The sequence below is a fragment of the Patagioenas fasciata genome, chromosome 1, assembly GCF_037038585.1.
Source record: "Patagioenas fasciata isolate bPatFas1 chromosome 1, bPatFas1.hap1, whole genome shotgun sequence".
NCBI classification, from domain to species: Eukaryota; Metazoa; Chordata; class Aves; order Columbiformes; family Columbidae; genus Patagioenas; species Patagioenas fasciata.
The window spans coordinates 28199987-28217153 of NC_092520.1; the positions used below are offsets into that span (position 1 = coordinate 28199987).

Below are 17167 nucleotides of genomic sequence, written 5' to 3' on the forward strand. Positions count from 1 at the left end.
CAATTGCTTGTTTGCAGAGGATGAAATAAGTATGCATATTGTGTGTTGTTTGGTTCTTTTGTTGTTGTTGTTGTTTTGTTTTGTTTCCCCTTCCTCATGAAGACCTTTTCAAGGCATAGAACAAAATTGCCCCAAAACCAAACACGAGCCTGTACCTGGTATTGATGATGTCTTCTCAGATTGTCAGCTGCACGCCTCTGAAAAAAAAACAGGAACAAAAAGCCATGAATCTCTATCTGGTAGTAAAATACTTACAGCATAGGAAAACAATAGGTCTGTGCAGTATGTGGTATCGAGAAAGAGGAGAGAGATGATCCAAAGTCTGTTGAAAAATGGTATTGTTGGAACAAAGCCTGTCATTAGCTTTACAGAAGAGGCAATGTTTTCATTGGGAAGGTAAAGTAGATTTTTTACATTTTCATCAATGTGCTGCTATTCCAGCACTGGTGTGGATGCGGCGGGGCAGCCAGGTCTCTGCTTGCAGAACCCTTAAGTTACGGATCTGAGACAGAAGGGGAACAATGTGATCGTGCCACTTGCACAGACTGAAGCATAATTTACTGTATTGGGAAATGCTTGACATAAACATGATGTTAGCAAAACGCTTGCTATGGCTCCTGATGTCTCATTTAAGTTGGAGCTAATCAACACCTGCACTATAAAACTGTATTAAAGAGAAAATTTCATTCTTAGTTCCCTGATAGGAACACTTGATCACAGAGAGGGGTATGGAAGACAGAAACTTAGCCTGCAATGCAGAGTTTGGTGGTGACAAAGAGAGAGGGTAAGAGGGATAGTAACTCTGGAGAGGAACACCAAAAAGAAGTATGACAGGGTGAATGCATGGTAGAGGCTTCAAGAAAGTGTTGGATTAGATTACACTACCGTAACTAAGGGCTGTCCAGAAAAAGAGGGGGGAGGAAAAGCCCTGAATTACTTAGTCCTTGAATTACTATTGTCCTCAATAGCATACTGAGTCACATTTCCCTGCTCTCTATCGTAATTATCCCAGACTATGGAAAGACTTATAATTTTATCTTGAGTTCTTATATCTGCTGCTGGTGAGAAAATAAGGTGTCGGTCCACTGATTATATTTTTACAAAACAGAATACTTAGAGCATCTTAAAATAGGATAAAAGGACATCCAAGGGACTTGTTAAAATTGACCTCAGTTTCATAATGAGACAGGCGCAGTAAGGTATTTTGTCACCTTCTTTTACTTGAAACTGATTGGCAATTTATATTTAACAATTTCCCTGCACTCGGAATGGGTTTACATTTCTTGTTTGTAATTAATTTGAGGGATGCAGTAGCTCTGTGCCTGGGCTTGGCAAAAATAATGGAGGAAAATCGTTGTTTCCTAATTGCTCTAAACTGAGACTGTGTGGTAGGGCTTTATACACAAACATCTTTTCCTCAGTATTTTTCCAGATCGTGTTTGTGCATCGATGCGTCATCCGAAGACGGGAGTTCATTAATTCGTTGTGTTTAAGGGTGAGAGGGGGGCGACTCTGCCCACCACCAGGGAGCGGGGGGTAAGGCAGCCCTGGGAAGGCCAGTGCCCTCCTACCATTTGTCTTCAGCCAGGTTCAATTTTCTGCTTTTTCTCAGTTGACCACACGATGGAGATGTTTCATTCCTGCCGAGAGAGCACTAAGGGAGTCGGTGTCTAAGAGAGCTCTCAGCAACAAATCTGAGTTACAGGCAAGAACACAGTAACGTGTAGCTAAAAAGCACTTCAGGTAAAGCTAATAACTCCTATAATTAAAACAAATTCTGCCCCTTGTCTTGCAGACTACTTTCTTCAGTTGCTATCCTCTCTGCTTTATTTTACAGTGAAATGTGAAAGAAATACATAGGTTTAATTCTGTACCCATAACAAGAAATAGCTAAATCAAGTTTATCCTTTTTTTTTAGCAACCAATTCTGAAACTTCCAGAAACAGAGGCTGTGGTTTTTCCACTCAATGCTGTGTCAAAAAGTGCAATTTAGGATGACTATCTAAACACATTTTTGTGTAGTAATGTGTCCAGAACAGTTCTACTGCACTTGACAATCATTTTCAATCCATACTGCTGAGAAGCTGAAGTAAATGCATTTAATGGTGTGTTTTCATACACAGACACATACATACTGCACAGGGAATTATGCATACAAATAATCTAGCGAAGTTATTACTGCCATCATCAAGTCATAGAATCATTTAGGTTGGAAAAGACCTTTAAGATCGAGTTCAACACTTAACCTAACACTGCCAAGTCCACCACTAAACCATGTTCCTAAGCACCCCATCTACAGGTCTTGTGAACACGTCCAGGAATGGTGATTCAACCACTTCCCTGGGCAGCCTGTTCCACTGCTTGATAATCCTTTCAGTGAAGTTTCCTGTTTAACTGTTTAGATTGAGTTTCCAGTTCATAATTTCCTCTTGATTCCTACTGAAAGCAAAATAAATCTTTGCTTAAATATATATGAAAATCAAACTATTCACTACAAAGACAATGGCATTAATATTCATATTATTCTTATTTATTATTTATCAGTCAACCTGCTTTTCTCTACGTGGTCATAGTCTAACTTGTAGTTGTTCAAAGTTTGTTTCAAGTAACTGGCTGGCAAAGGGATAAAAGTTAAATCTGACAAAAAATAGCAACAGAAGAAACACACTTCTGATGACCATATTGTATGAGATAATGAAATTGAAGGGGATACTTTTATCACTTTTGAGGGGGGACACACACTAATATCCTTGAGGAAGCTTTAGCAGTAGTTTTACTAGTGGTGATACATTTTTGGTCTTCCTGCTTATGCCAGTCCTAATAATATGCGTTGTTTGGAAGAGAAATCTCTATAGCAGTCAAAAATTCGATAATGTTAAATTACTTCTGTGAATTGTTTTATCAAAATGATATCTTTTATGAAGTGGGAATGAAAACTTGCTTGGTGATAAAGCTCCAGAAAATGTAAAGATTATCTGAAGTAATGAGATACATTGCTCATCTTGAATAAGGAGGGTAAGAACTTCTCTGTGTTGACAAAGAGGTTTCAGCATGAGATGGTCCTTGGCTATATAAACACTTCAGATTACTGATTTCCATTCTAGATGGAAGGTGTTATTTCTTTGTTCAACTTTCAATAATACATATTAGAGAGAAAATAGAAAATACTTATATTGACTTAGGAGCTGCATAATTTTCCACTTGGAGAACAAAGACTAGGAGAAAGTGAAAGGAGATTTTCTCTGGCAAATTATAATAACTAACATGTACATTACTTGGAAAAATAGCATAAAAATCTAGATAGCTAGAAAATAGGTAACTTTATATAAACAATTCAGGTAAAAACAAACAAACAAACAAACAAAACCACCTGAAAATAGCCCTAATAATCCTTTCCATTTTCTCCTCTGAAGTACTTAAAATTATAGGTAAACCACTTTTTGGCAACTGACCAGACATAAAATGGAATGTAGTTTGAGGAAAATAGTCCAGTTTATTCCAGTTTCTTTTCTTACTTCTATTTTGAAATAGCAATGGATTTCAGATGGCCAACAGGAGTATCTTTGGGATACCCCAAGGCCTTCCACAGTCAGGGAAACTTCAGCCTAATCAATATAGTTACATTTCTAATCTGGCTTTTGCTAAGGTGAGCTGACAAAGTTAACAGAACTCATATATATATATATATATATATATTTAAAGAGCAGCACATACTGTTATTTCAGAGGTTTAGGTGTAGGAGACACTTTGTTATAATAGCTAAAGAGAATGCTTGCATATCTGGGATATGTCAAAATGACAGAAAAAACTGTGCTGAAATCTGAAAGGTAGATCTCTGTCTGATTAATAGAAGAGCTGAAGTACTAGTAAATCAGATGTAAGCATCTTGGCCTTCCTTCAGCTGTAGCTGTGGCTAGAGAAGCTGCCATCAGTGTGGCTGGTCACTGTGTTGCTTTGGAGAAAAATTCTGTCCCTTGAAATAGCTCCCCTTGCCTCCACCACCCACTGTTTCAGCTGTCCCAGTACAACAAAGGATGACAGAACCACAGGACTGACATCCAAGGAGAAGCCAGTTAATCAGCTCTCTTCAGAGGCATCTCACTTCCCTGCAGACCCTGTTCATTCCCATGATAGCTTTGTTACAAGCAGCACTGTAGATGGTCCTCCCAAGAAACTATGCCGTACTTATTTCTAGTGACATTTCTCTTCTTCACATCAGCCAGATAAATCCTTCCACTAGCATGTCTGCTGTAAACTATCATGACATTGAACCCTTTCTTCATGATTTCTGCCTGCATACAAAGAACTTTCAGTTGTGCACGTATATATATTTTTACAGTGGGCTGTTGATGACACATTTAATACAACCTGGATTCATTCCTAGCTCATGATTCCTGGCTTTTTGGTACTAAGGTTTCTTATGTAGGTATCAAGTCTGATCCTTGAAAAATGCTGGCTTTAACAAGCCAGCTGCATTCTGTTTTGTATCCTCTAGCACTGACTCAGCCTTTGGATGCACACTATTGCTTTTTCTAGTGGAAAATACCATAGTACGTCACTGCTGATTAGAGTTTCCTAATGGGAAAGTTAGCATTTAGAGGTTTTGGAACAAAATGCTTTGATATCTGAGTTCTGCCTTACAGACAACATGTCATCCATACATCCATATAGTCAATATATGGAAATAAGCCTGAAAAATGAATCTATAATGTTTTTTCCCCAGTACTGCTCACAGGGAGGAATAAGAGCTCATAATGCAGGACTCAATGAAAACAAGGCAGTCCTGACAAAGCTTATCTTGTAGCTCTGAGGTCAGAGTTATTACAGGGGAGATTCCAGTGAGCTGGAGTCAGAGAGCTGTCAGCTGAGATCCCCAAACAAAAGGCAGAGAAAACTCCTCTTCATTTCCCTTCAGTTGTAAAGTCATAGAGGTTCTAAATTTAATTTGTGATGCAGTTTGTTGGAACAATTGAAGAAGTTCTGAGAACCCAAGGATGAACTGTGGGTGATGGGAATAAGTTTTCCAAAACCAGAAAGCAGCACATTCCCCCAGGACAAACTGTGAGATCACCATGGTGTGCCCCTTCGTTCTCTGATGACTTAACCTCTTGGGGAAAATCCAGCTAGCAGCATCTGGTTTACATCTACCTAAACTGTCTGTAGACCTGACCAGTGGAGTGAATAGTAGTTCTCACACTCTGATGAGTACAGGCAGACTTTCCTAATTTGGAAATCTGAGCACATAGGCATACCCACATCTTATCCCATTTTGGAGCTTGGGCGCATAACTGGGCCTAGAAATTGCAAAATGTTCCAAATTCAGATAGCCCAAATTTGGCTTCTGTTATAGCTGAAGCAACTTCGTAGTTTTATGATATGCCCAGATGTTCTGACTGAATCTGCATCATCAATCACAGCCACTCACTTTTTCAGGCGGCTGGAAGTCTTGTTGCCATGATAGCTTGGCTGTGAGCCCTCTGCTCCAGAGGGGTTTCAGCTATACTTGAAGCTAAATACTAAAAAGTTTCTATATCTTTCCCTCACCTATGTGCTCCGCTACCAAACAGTTCAGTAATTAGTGGTTCACATTCCATTCATAGAGAAGCTAGGTTCAGCTCCTTCTGTTCTCTCAAGAGAGCACCTTTCCCCCACTAGAGTTTTAATGATTTTAAGAGGGAAATCTCTCCTGTCACAGCTGTTCTTCTTAGAGTAAATAATTAGATATCCACCAGAGAATAGTGTGAACCTGGATCCCTCATAGCCCAAGCTATTTGCTTTACTTAGCACCTGCTCCTTCTCTCTCCAAACAGAAATTTCATCCTGAAGCTAAAAAGCCTTTCCCAACAAAAGCTTTTTTGGAAACTGGTATATACTAATGAAGAAGTCTGGTTTAAGGATTTTTTTTCATTAAAAAAAAAGAAAATTCTATTTGTAAAAATTCCCAACCATCTCTGTGTATAGACTCTCTGCCTTTTGACTCTTTGTTGCACCAGTTTTCCAAAACCCAAGCTGATAATTTCTAGAAGCTAGTATTTATGTACTCCAGCAGGAGGTAGCTGCAGGAACCAGGGGGTAATATTTCTGAACTCCCTTCCTCACTCTGCCGTTCAGCATGGGGCTGAGAGCATGTTGTTTCTTCTGTTATTATTCCACAGACCCAGGAATGAGTTTACTCTGAGAGCTGCAGTTGGAGAAGGTAACAAAGGAAAACACAAAACAAAACAAAACAAACACTATCCTGGGTGGAAAGTCTGATAGAAAATATAGTCCTGAAGGGTTTTCTGGGATGTATAAGGGTAATCCGGATCTGTCTCAGTCAAACAGTGATATTGTGTTAACCAACCTTACATCCTCAGCTGCTACACACTGGCATCACTCCATTGATTTTAATATCATTCTATCAGTTTACACTATCTAATAATTCCTACCAAATGTTTAACAAATGCCTAAAAGCATTGCCTACTCTCTCCCCCGCCCCTCCCCAATTACATCATTCTCTTGATTTTTCTCTTTGTAACAAAATCTCAGTTTTCCCTTCAGTTGGTCTCTGCATCTACTTCTTTTCCTTGCCGGGTTACACAGTGATGTTTTATTCTTGAAGTTCTTCACCGTTCATGCTCAGTTCCTGTCTTTTATTTTTATTTCTATCTGAACCACTGTTTCTCTGTCTTCACTGCTTTTCCAATACTAATGTTTTCAATGTTTCTTTCTTGCAGTCTATTACTGATTTGTTTCAATGCCATCCTCATGAGCTTCCTTTTCTGTCTGTTCCTTTCCTTAGTTACAAGTATGACAGCCAAGTGAAGCGTATTTCCAACAAGATCAGGATATTGCAATAAGCCTGATTAGAAACTTTCCTCAAGAGGACAAAATCAGCTAGGGAATTGTGAATTAGTCTTATATGTAACTCTTCCTCTTTATCATGTATCTGTACATCTCTGTTAACTTGTTCCTCTGAGTATATCTGGCAATTAAATTGAATGCCAAGATATGACTGCAAAATTTGTAAAAAAAACCCAACCCTATCTTTATTACTCACTTCTTAACAAACTGGGAGGAAATAGAAAGAAAAGGTTGATAGAGTAATGGTCCAGCAAATAATTGGCTTATATCCCCTGGCTTCTTTGAAATGAATGGATGTTTTTCTATTAGAGTCAACAGCATGAGGACTATAGCCCTTTCTCCTTCCCCTTACCCACACATGACACTCTCATACTGTCACTTAATGCTTTGCTATCCGAGTTCCTAACATATTTGAAAATATTTCTATTCACCAAATACCTATGGTATAGGGAAAGTGCCATTATCCACATTTGCCTACAATAGTTTTCTTCATGTTGGAGTTCGCTAAATGCAATCTAGTTACTGACGTACTGACTTGCTCGCTATGGGAAATGCAAAAAAAACGTAACTAGAAAGATTTAGTTGCTGGTGAATTAGGTTGCTGCTCAGATATTTCCTCTGACAATATAGAAAACTGTGCTGCTGACTGAGGTATCTCAACTGAATAGAGCTAGGAGGGACAAATTCAAATTTGCTTTACCCACTGCAGCTACCAGAGGAAGTCTGTGGCTGAGATACTGCACATGTACCTGCTGAATCCAGGTGCAGGACTATTCTTGCTCCCCTTGTGTGTTTTTTCACCTATTTTTTCTCTAGAAATTTCACTGCTAATCAGCACTATTAGAATAGGGTACCAATCTGATTCTGAAATAATTCTGCCTGTAAATCCAAGCAAGCAATTCCAAGTAAATGCTGTCATATGTCAAAATATTTTCTTTAATGGGAGCAGCTTTTGTTAAGAATGCCTTTATGGCAAACCCATTTAATTGCATGTAAAGAGCAAGAGAGAGACAGAGAGTCAGATAATATCCCATGACAAATATTTTATACATGAGTCTGTGGTTCACGATATGTCAATGATACTTGAACCAGAGCACTTGATCTAGAGATCATCAAGGAGACCTCTGGGATTGGTAGACAAGTACAGACATTTGATCTCTTATATTTGTATTGCTTTTAATCTTTCTTGCATTATCTGTAGATGAGGCACAATCATGATTCATATTGTCATTGCTCAGGAATACAATGATGCTTTCTCTTCAGTCATATACATTTACATTAATGCAAAAAATAAACATGCTCTGGTAGAATCATTGTCTATCTCATATGCATATTATATGAAAGTTTGTATGCTCTGTAAGGCTGAGAAAGACTCATCTATAGCAAAGAGGAGGACTGCAGACAGAGTATAACAGGACTTACCCCTATTGTTCCAAAACTTTCAGGCTTTCTTCTAATTTTTTTCTTGCAAAGATGTCTCCATAACCATCTGATCAGATACCAGAGAGACTTTGGGCTTGGTATGACATTGAAAGGCGTGGGCAGAGTTCCTCCTTCTTCAAAGTAACTCATCCAGAGTTTTGTTCGAGCAAACTTCCACTCAATGTCTGCATGATCCTGCACACAAGAAACACATCAGCACAGATGTTGCTGTAATTATGGAGCTGAAACAAACCTCTACAAAAATCTGAAAGCCTAAAACTGGAACAACTCTGAAATACTAATGAATTTTCTAGTTTAAAATACTGGCATTTTCTTTTGACAGAAGGTCTTTAATACAAAGCAAAGCTGAGCTGCTTTACTTCAGAAGAGAGATGTTAGATATGTACAGTATATATCCGCTTTCAGCCTTTCTTTCCTTGCTACAGGCTTCTAAATAATTAAAAGTCTCTCAAACAACAAAGGATAATTACAAGCAGAAAAATGCTACATTTCTAGAAAAGATGTTTTGTTATAATAGCAGCTCATCATTATACTACATAGATCACTCTAATTACTCTGCTGCGTAGCAGCTTCACAAGGCTGTAAGTCTCATGTACGCTCTTAGTAATTGCCAGCCACAGAATTTCACAAATAGGTTCTCTAACAAATTGTGAGACTACTTAGAACAGTTGAGTATATTTTTTTCATCTTACTTCAGAATTATATATTTGGAATACATTGTTGATTTTAAATTATTTTTATTTGAAATTTTGTTATTCTTTTGGATTCTATATAATATTGAAAAATATTGAAAAGTTTTAAAAAAAGAAAGCAAAACAAACTAAAATCCATGAAAAGTTTGCTGAATCCTAGCAGCTGAACAAGAAGTTTAAATCACTGTTGTTAGATGCGGACAACATAGTAGCCAAGAACATAAACTACAGGTCTAGCCTTAGCCTTTAATATTAAGGCAGATATACAGTAATTAAACCACTGATTTAGAAGGTGTAGTAGTAAAGTTTTCTACCTGCAGTCTGAATTGTGATGAATGCTAGTATATAGTGTACCAGATTTTGCCAGCTAGCATTATATAAACACATATAGTCAATATTTCTTTTGTGGAAAATCTTCTGATTTCCAGATTGGAAAACAAAGCACATTTTAAAATCTTAAGACTGAGAAGCTTTCTTTTATTTGTTTGCTTTTTGCATGATCATATTTGAAATATCATGATGAATCAGTGTTTATTTTCATTAATCTCCTTAATAGACAGTTGGGAAATAAAAATAAGCCAATAGCTCTTATAAGGATAAATTGCTGAATAAGAAGTCATGACCTTTTGTTTGAATTGCCAATGTGTCCAAAATTGTCCTTGAAACATGGCCATCCATTTTCTATTAACTATATATTGACGGTATATAAAAATCCAAATAGAAAAGACTTTTAAAGGTTAATAAATATAATGTATTGAAAATAAAGTAGGGACAGACAATATTTGGCAGAGTCTCTTGCCACTTGCCAGAAGCTTCAGGAGACTCTTCTCAACCCATGAGCTAGCTTCTGCAGCAGGGGCCACCATTTAGAGTTGTGGGGAAATTCCCCTCTGCCCAATCCAGCTGGGGTCTGGTTTCTGTGTCCTTCCAGAACAGTGCAAAAGAATTAGAACAGATCAGAGAATTTGTCCCAATATTCTGTCTGTAAAAAAGATTTACTATCAGAAAAATGTGATGTAGGAACAGACAGCAGCTATTTATTATAAATGATCTAAGGATAAGGAACAACTTACAGCAATAAGCTGGTAAGAATTATTCATCATGGCTATTAGCATGTTGAGTAGAACAACCAGAGAGATTACATTATAGGTACCAAACATGGTGGCTCCAACGAATTCAGTAAATTCATGCCTTGCTTTCACATTGGTCACATAAAGATTGATGAGTCCAAATATAGACCAAAATAATGACTGCAGCGTTTCAAATAATCTGAAAAACAAAACCCGAAATAAATAAATGTATGGTAACAATACAGTTTTTCCTCAAACACACAGAAGTCCTTGACTTGATTGAGACAAATGATACTTAACACACTACAGGCAACACATACGGAATATCTCTCTAGGGAAACAATGACTTAATGTTTCAAATCTGAATACATAGATATACATTACTGAATCTATAAATAAGCTTGTGAGTAAAAGGCTGATTTTGTTCAAACTTCTGAGGGATAAATAAAGTTTGAAGGTTTTTGATCTTTGCCTTGACCATAGAGGGTAGTAACTCAAATGATTGCGTTACACCAAGATGTTAAAACAATTATGGTATCCTCACATCTACTTAATGTTGTCAGCTTATGCAATTTCTAGTTTGTGTTGGGAGCCACTGAGATAAAAGGAGTTGTATAATGAGAAGAACATTATTATCTTTAGTATATGTTTTGTCTTCCAAAGAACAGAGACATTAAAAACACAAAAATGCAGCTCTGAAATGAAACTTGTGTTCTTATAAATAAATTATATTATATGATATTCCATTACAGGAGCTTGGGACAACAGCTAGGAAGCTAAATAACAGTAAGTAACTTTAAAAAAAAATCCTCTGCAACTAGGCGGCTTGACATAATTTCACTTTTGTACAATGTTCAGCTACACTATAGGTCAGTAGCATGGGCCCTAGTTAGTCCAGTTGCTTCCGAAAAGTTTAGAGCTAAATTTTCTGCTTCTCTGGTCCCATATCTCCCATATCTTGAGATTAACTGGAGTGAGTTTTCCTCATGGTCTCTCTCTTGTTCCTTTACCCTGATGCCAAATGCAGGTTACCCGGACTCGATGGGATGTGTGGGCCACCAGCGCTGTCCCCACTGCACCCAGAGCAGGAAGGCTGCTGAACTGTGGGGACTTGTACCACCCTGGGTGGTCCTGCATGCTGTCCAAAATTAGGCAAAAATGAACCCTCCAGCCCCTTTGCCACCATGTGGTATCATCTGTGAAACATAACTTTGTCATGCAATCCAGTACACTGTCATCTTGCAGAGGTACCTGAGAGGACAGTATGCTTTTACTGATTGAAACTATCGGTCCTGAATCTCTGCTCTTGTAAAACAGTGTGTATTAGCAGTAAGGTATGGTTCTGGAGTCTCTTATCTGATCACAAATCAAACAACCACTATTCTCCCATACTCCCAGTGGCAGAAAAGGCTCATAAAACATAGCAGTTTGCCTTGACACCATCTTCTGGCACTACTATGAGTAGTCCCCACTACTTCCTAGAGGAATAATATTGCTTCCCTCAATGTTCAGCTCTGGAAAGCTTCTCTGTGCTTTTCTGTTCAGATCACACAAAGCTTAGATGTTATCAACATGCAAAATAAACATGTTGCATCTCAGCAAAGCTTTTTGATTAAAATTTTATAAAAGGTGTTATTTTAATAAAATAATTTAATTTGAGAAGGAAGCCATTGGTAATAAATACATATTTAAAACAGCCTAGATATGATTCATAGAAAGTAATAGGGAACAGGTATTCATAGCAGTAGTCTGATTCAGATTGGAAGTTGAAAGATGAGATAGAGAATTATTATTTATTTGGTAGTTTTGGTACTGTAGATGAACTACAGAACAGAGTAAAGTAAAAATGATTTTTAAGTGAAAGAAAAAGAAATATAGTTTTAAACAAAAGTTAGAATACTGTATTTGATTGTGTAGAGTAGACACAGGTTCAAGAAAAGCCTAGACTGAATGTTTTTTCCTGCCTCAATTTATCACATTTACAAGGAATCTTCATGCTTTAGAACACCAAACTTATTTAATGCCCATAAATAGGTACATAAGAAGTGCAGAGCAACAGCTGCCTTGATAAGCAAGCTCTTATCTTGTGATCTTTTTTTCCCTTAATTCTAAATGCGTACTTTCTAATCTCAGGTTATCTCTCCCTCCTCTTTATTTTATCTTTTGAGATATCTTGAATTGCACAGATTTCACTGTGGTATGGGATGAGCATTATTACAGACTGATGCAATGTTAGTATTTGTTTTATTAGGGTAACTTTTGATGTGTCTGTCAGGAAACCACTGTCATACCAATGGAAAACAGCCTCTTTCCTGTAAACAACATCTAAGTGATTAAAATATAAGGGACAGAGGGGGAGGATAGAAACAGATCATCTACTTACGTTGAAAATGCATTATTCTGCTTTTCACATCTTATTCCTTTGCAATTGCCAGGTTCATTTGTCTCGTAGTAGAAGTACAGCTGGTTCAATCCATTTGCAAAAGCTAACAGTACAAGGCAGTATATGAAAAGAAACTTCAAAATGTCCAGCAACATTCTTCCTAGAGATATCTGTAGAGGTCCCAGGTGAGAATTTGCAGTGAATAATGAGATCAAGCGAAGGGAGCTAAAGATGTTTGCGATTGCAAACAGAGCCTCAGCCACCAGGGTTGGATGCCACATGTCCCAGCTCTCCCGTGGAACTAACCCGCTATACTGAAAACAAGCAGAAGGAAAGAAATTATTCCTCTATTTTTTATGCATAAACAAGTATGTCGGCTTCTTTGTAAGCTGTTCAATTAATTTGCAGATAGCACAGTAAAACTAAACATCTTTCGGAAAACAGTATGTTTTAAGGAGAGTTTTTTATTTTAGAAAAAAAAAAAAGTGCTGTACCCATGTACTTGTCCTTCATTTTTATGTGCAGGATGGTCTATGCTTTCTAGCTTTTTGCCTGTGTTTTGGTTATAATTTTCACAGTCGCAAAGTAAGTCTAATAATTCTGACTGAGAATAAAAGAAGCAGTTTTTGAATACATGGGTTTTTTAGAATTACAGAAACTTTCATCTGTAAAATTGGGTAAATTAGTTATTTGGAGAACAATGCAGACACAAAATGATGGATAGAAACCTGCAAGAACTTTGGCAAGTTGGAACAAAACATTTAATCAAGGAATAAGTATACAGCTTAATCACAAACACTGGACCAATGATGAAAAAACTGCTTATTAATGAACTGTGGCAAACTACTTGTGTGTCTCATTATCAAAGAGTCCGACCCCTGGAACTCTGACTCTTTACTGTTCATACTCCACCAAAAAAATTCTTGAAGATGAAAGATGCTATTTTCAACTAGGTTTAAGTACTGTGGCAAACTCGTTATTATTTATTTGTTCTCATTAATCTGTTTTACAGAACATATCAGAGGAAAGAATCTGTGCTATGAAGCATTCTAAAATAATGGAATAATATAATATGAAGCAGATTTCAAAGAGGGACTATGGTACAGTCTGTATTTACATGCTCTAGGCCACTCAGATGCATCCTGCAGACCTACTGAGCATGACCTCAGTAGTAAGTGGACTCTTTCATGTCACTGGGGCCACATGAAACAATATAGCCAGGCATCACAACATTTCCACATCAAACCCACCCTCCTAAGAAGGTGACTGCTCTCAAGGTGGTTCAAGACCACCTGAGAAAGATGAACATATGTAAGTCTATGAGACCTGACAAGATCCATCCCAGAGTCCAGAGGTAACTGGCTGCTTTATTATAGTTCCCAAGGCACTCTCCATGATATTTGAGGAGTCATGGCAGTCAAGTGAAGTCCCTAGGGACTAGAAAAAGGGAAACATTGAACTCATTTTTAAGAAGGGCAGAATGGAGGACCCTGGGAAACACCAACCTGTCAGCCTCACCTCTGTGCCTGGGAAGATCATGGAACAGATCATCCTAAAAGCTATTGTAAGGCACATTCAGGGTAGGAAGATCATTCAAGATAGTCAGCATGGCTTTACCAAGGTCCTGCCTGACGGGCCTAGTGGTCTTCCATGATGGAGTAACTACATCAGTGGACAAAGGAAGGGCAATGGATGTCATCTCTCTGGGCTTCTGTAAAGCCTTTGACACAGTCCTCCACAACATCCTTCTCTCTAAATTGGAGAAATATGGATTTGATGGGTGAACTGTGCGGTGAATGAGGGACTGGCTGGATGGTCACATCCAGATAGCAGTGGTCAATGGCTTAGTGTCTGGATGGACATCAGTGACAATTGGTTTCCCTCAGGGACCACTGCTGCTTAATATCTTCATCAATGACACAGACAGTGGGATAGAGTGCACCCACAGAAAATTTGCAGATGACACCAAGCTGAGTGATGTGGTTGACACACTTGAGTGACAGGATGCCATCCAGAGGGACCTGGACAAGCTTGAGAAGTGGGTCCATGTGAACCTCATGAGGTTCAGCAAGGTCAAGTGCAAGGTCCTGCACATGGTTCAGGGAAACCCTCACTATCAATACAGGGTGGGGGATGAAGGGATTGAGAGAAGCCCTGTGGAGAAAGATTTGAAGGTACTGTTAGAGAAAATCTGGACATGAGTCAACAATGTGCACTTGCAACCCAGAAGGCCAGTCACATATTGGTCTGCATCAAAAGGAGCATGGACAGCAGGTTAATGGAAGTCATTCTGCCCCTCTACTCTGCTCTGGTGGGGCCCCACCTAGAGTCCTGTGTCCAACTCTGGAGCCCTCAGTACTGGAAAGACATGGATCTGTTGGAGATTTTCCAGAGGAGGCCACCAAGATGATCAGAGAGCTGGAACACCTCTCCTATGAGGACAGGTTGAGAGACTCGGGGTTGTTCAACCTGAATAAGTTCAGGGAGACCTTATTGAGGCTTCTCAATACTTAAAAGGTGGTTATAAGAAAGATGAAAGCAGAGTCTTTAATATGGCTTGCAGCAACAGGAGAAGGGGTAATGGTTTTAAATGGAAACAGAGTAGATTCAGACTAGATATAAAGAAGTATTTATTTAAATGAGGGTGGTAAAACACTGCAATAGGTTTCCTGGAAACATTCAAGATCAGGATGGACAGGGCTCTGAGCAACCTGATCTGGTTGAAGATGCCCCTGCTTATTGCAGGAAGGTTGGAGTAGGTGACCTTTAAAGGTCCCTTCCAGCTCAAACCATTCTATGATTCTGTGATTCTATGATTCAAATTGCACATGGGAACTGGGCATTATTTTGGACAGTGATAGCTGGCACAGGACCCCGCCATGCTGCAGTTGCTCTAACCAACTGCTAGTGCAGGTGAAACAGTCCCAGTACCTGACAGCGATCCCTGGCACAGTTTTATTTATTCATGTACAAGCAAACATACTATCTGATCATTTTGGGGATCTGGGAAAGAGAACTGCAAAACTGGAGAATAGCAGTCCATGGAAGAGTTAAGAATAGCTCAGCCTTACACTTCAACCACCAGTGATATTTGTTCTTTACAGGGTGCGGGATTAAATCCAGACCTGCTGGAGTCATAGGTCAGTACTCTCTTCATTAGACTAGCCTCTCCCATAATTATCATGCTGTAAAATCAAGTCTTACTGCATTTGACATCATAGCTCTAAGAGAGATGCTATTCTGCCTCATCCACTATTACCCTTCTGTCTAATTCTCATTGATTCAAGATTGGTGATGGAGTAACAGGGAGTAGAAAACAGAACTGACCTACTGAAGACTAAGACACAAAAGCGAGAAGAAAATGAAGGAGAAAAAAAATTCAGTGTTTATTAAGAGAAGAGGGGGGAGGCCTCCTCAGCATGTTGGCTACAATGCCTTTCTTTAAATAATATTATACAGTATATTATTGTGTATTCTGATGGCACTTTACAATCCTTGTATGTAAAAACTTGCATCTATTAAGTAACTATGAACAAGTGTCAGTACAAGCAAAGATTAGATGCTGAACAGTGCAGTAGATGTTCACATTAGTGAAAGTACACAATGTGTGTTGGGGCAATAAGGTAAAATATATTAATGAAAAATTTTAAAGAAGATATTTGAAACTAGAAAGATATGGAGTTTTTGGTAGAGAATCAAAAGCATCCAACTGCAGACATATTTTAGTTGAAGGCAGATTCCAAAGAATTTAAACAAGCCAGGGGGAAGGAGGAAATCTAAGGAAATACTCATCTGAGAAAAACATGGAACTACAGGACACTGAATAAGGATGGCATTTAGTACAGTAAGAGAGAAAGGACCAACTTAAACCAATGAGGTGTGAACAGCCACATCTGTGCTCCCTGTCACCTTGTTTTACAGTCAGCAAAGAAAAATGAGCGTTTCTAGAGTAGCAGGGAAACAGATATCCCAAACAGATCAGACGAGTTGCTCTTTAATTTCCTCTGTTTCTCCTCACTAATTATTGGGGCAGGGCAGAGGCTACCTTATAGTTATAGTCTGACAAGATCTATCCAATACCACCTTTTCCAGAAGAGATGAGGTTAAGGAGAAAGATGAGAAGAAAGGACTTTATGTATGATGTTCTGGATTGAGACACAAAACTGGTCTGTTAAAACAGAAAGAAAAGATCAAATGACCTCTTGTAAAAGGGAAACCAAAGGCACAACTGTGGTTTAAGCTTAACCGACCCCACCTTTCTCAGGCCTCAGTGCTTCCTGCATGTGTGAGTACGATGCAAAAGGTCTCATGGTTGTGGGCAGAGAGTGAGGGCCGTATTCCAGTTTTGAAGAGTTGTGACTTAAGAGACTGGAAATACTTGGTGAGAAAGGTGAAGGCCTCAGAAGTAAGTTTGGAAGTGACCTGTGAAATATACTAGCTGAAATAAGACAGCAAATAATATAAAGAAAAACATAAGAGAGCTCTGACAACAAAACTCTATTGATTCCACTCACTAGAGGATGCTGAAGAGAAATATAGAAATATCAAAGAAGAGCCAGGAGAACAAAGCAGCTCATATGTGAAAGGGTAAAGAAAGCAGAGGAGCAAAAAGACTAGGCATATTAAAACAAGAAACGGTGAAAATATGAAAAAAGAAAAACCATATTTTAGCACCAAACAGCCCAAAACATCCAGAATTGAACTGTTTGTTCTCTCACTCATGCCTGTTGATGTTG

General features: G+C 38.5%; 2 protein-coding genes across 5 annotated transcripts in view; both read right to left on the reverse strand.

Moving 5' to 3' along the window:
• POSTN (periostin) overlaps nucleotides 1-17167 on the reverse strand; it is a 460633-nt gene that overhangs the window by 69523 nt on the left and 373943 nt on the right. The window lies entirely within an intron of this gene.
• Nucleotides 1-17167, reverse strand: part of TRPC4 (transient receptor potential cation channel subfamily C member 4) — a 154077-nt gene that overhangs the window by 6053 nt on the left and 130857 nt on the right. For all 4 annotated transcript variants that reach the window (XM_065829353.2, XM_071805035.1, XM_071805040.1 and 1 more), the window contains 4 exons: nucleotides 12432-12745; nucleotides 10052-10247; nucleotides 8266-8460; nucleotides 156-197 (listed from right to left, as the gene is read on the reverse strand). In XM_065829353.2, coding sequence (XP_065685425.1) covers nucleotides 156-197; nucleotides 8266-8460; nucleotides 10052-10247; nucleotides 12432-12745 — 747 coding nt within the window. The remainder of the gene's footprint in view (nucleotides 1-155; nucleotides 198-8265; nucleotides 8461-10051; nucleotides 10248-12431; nucleotides 12746-17167) is intronic.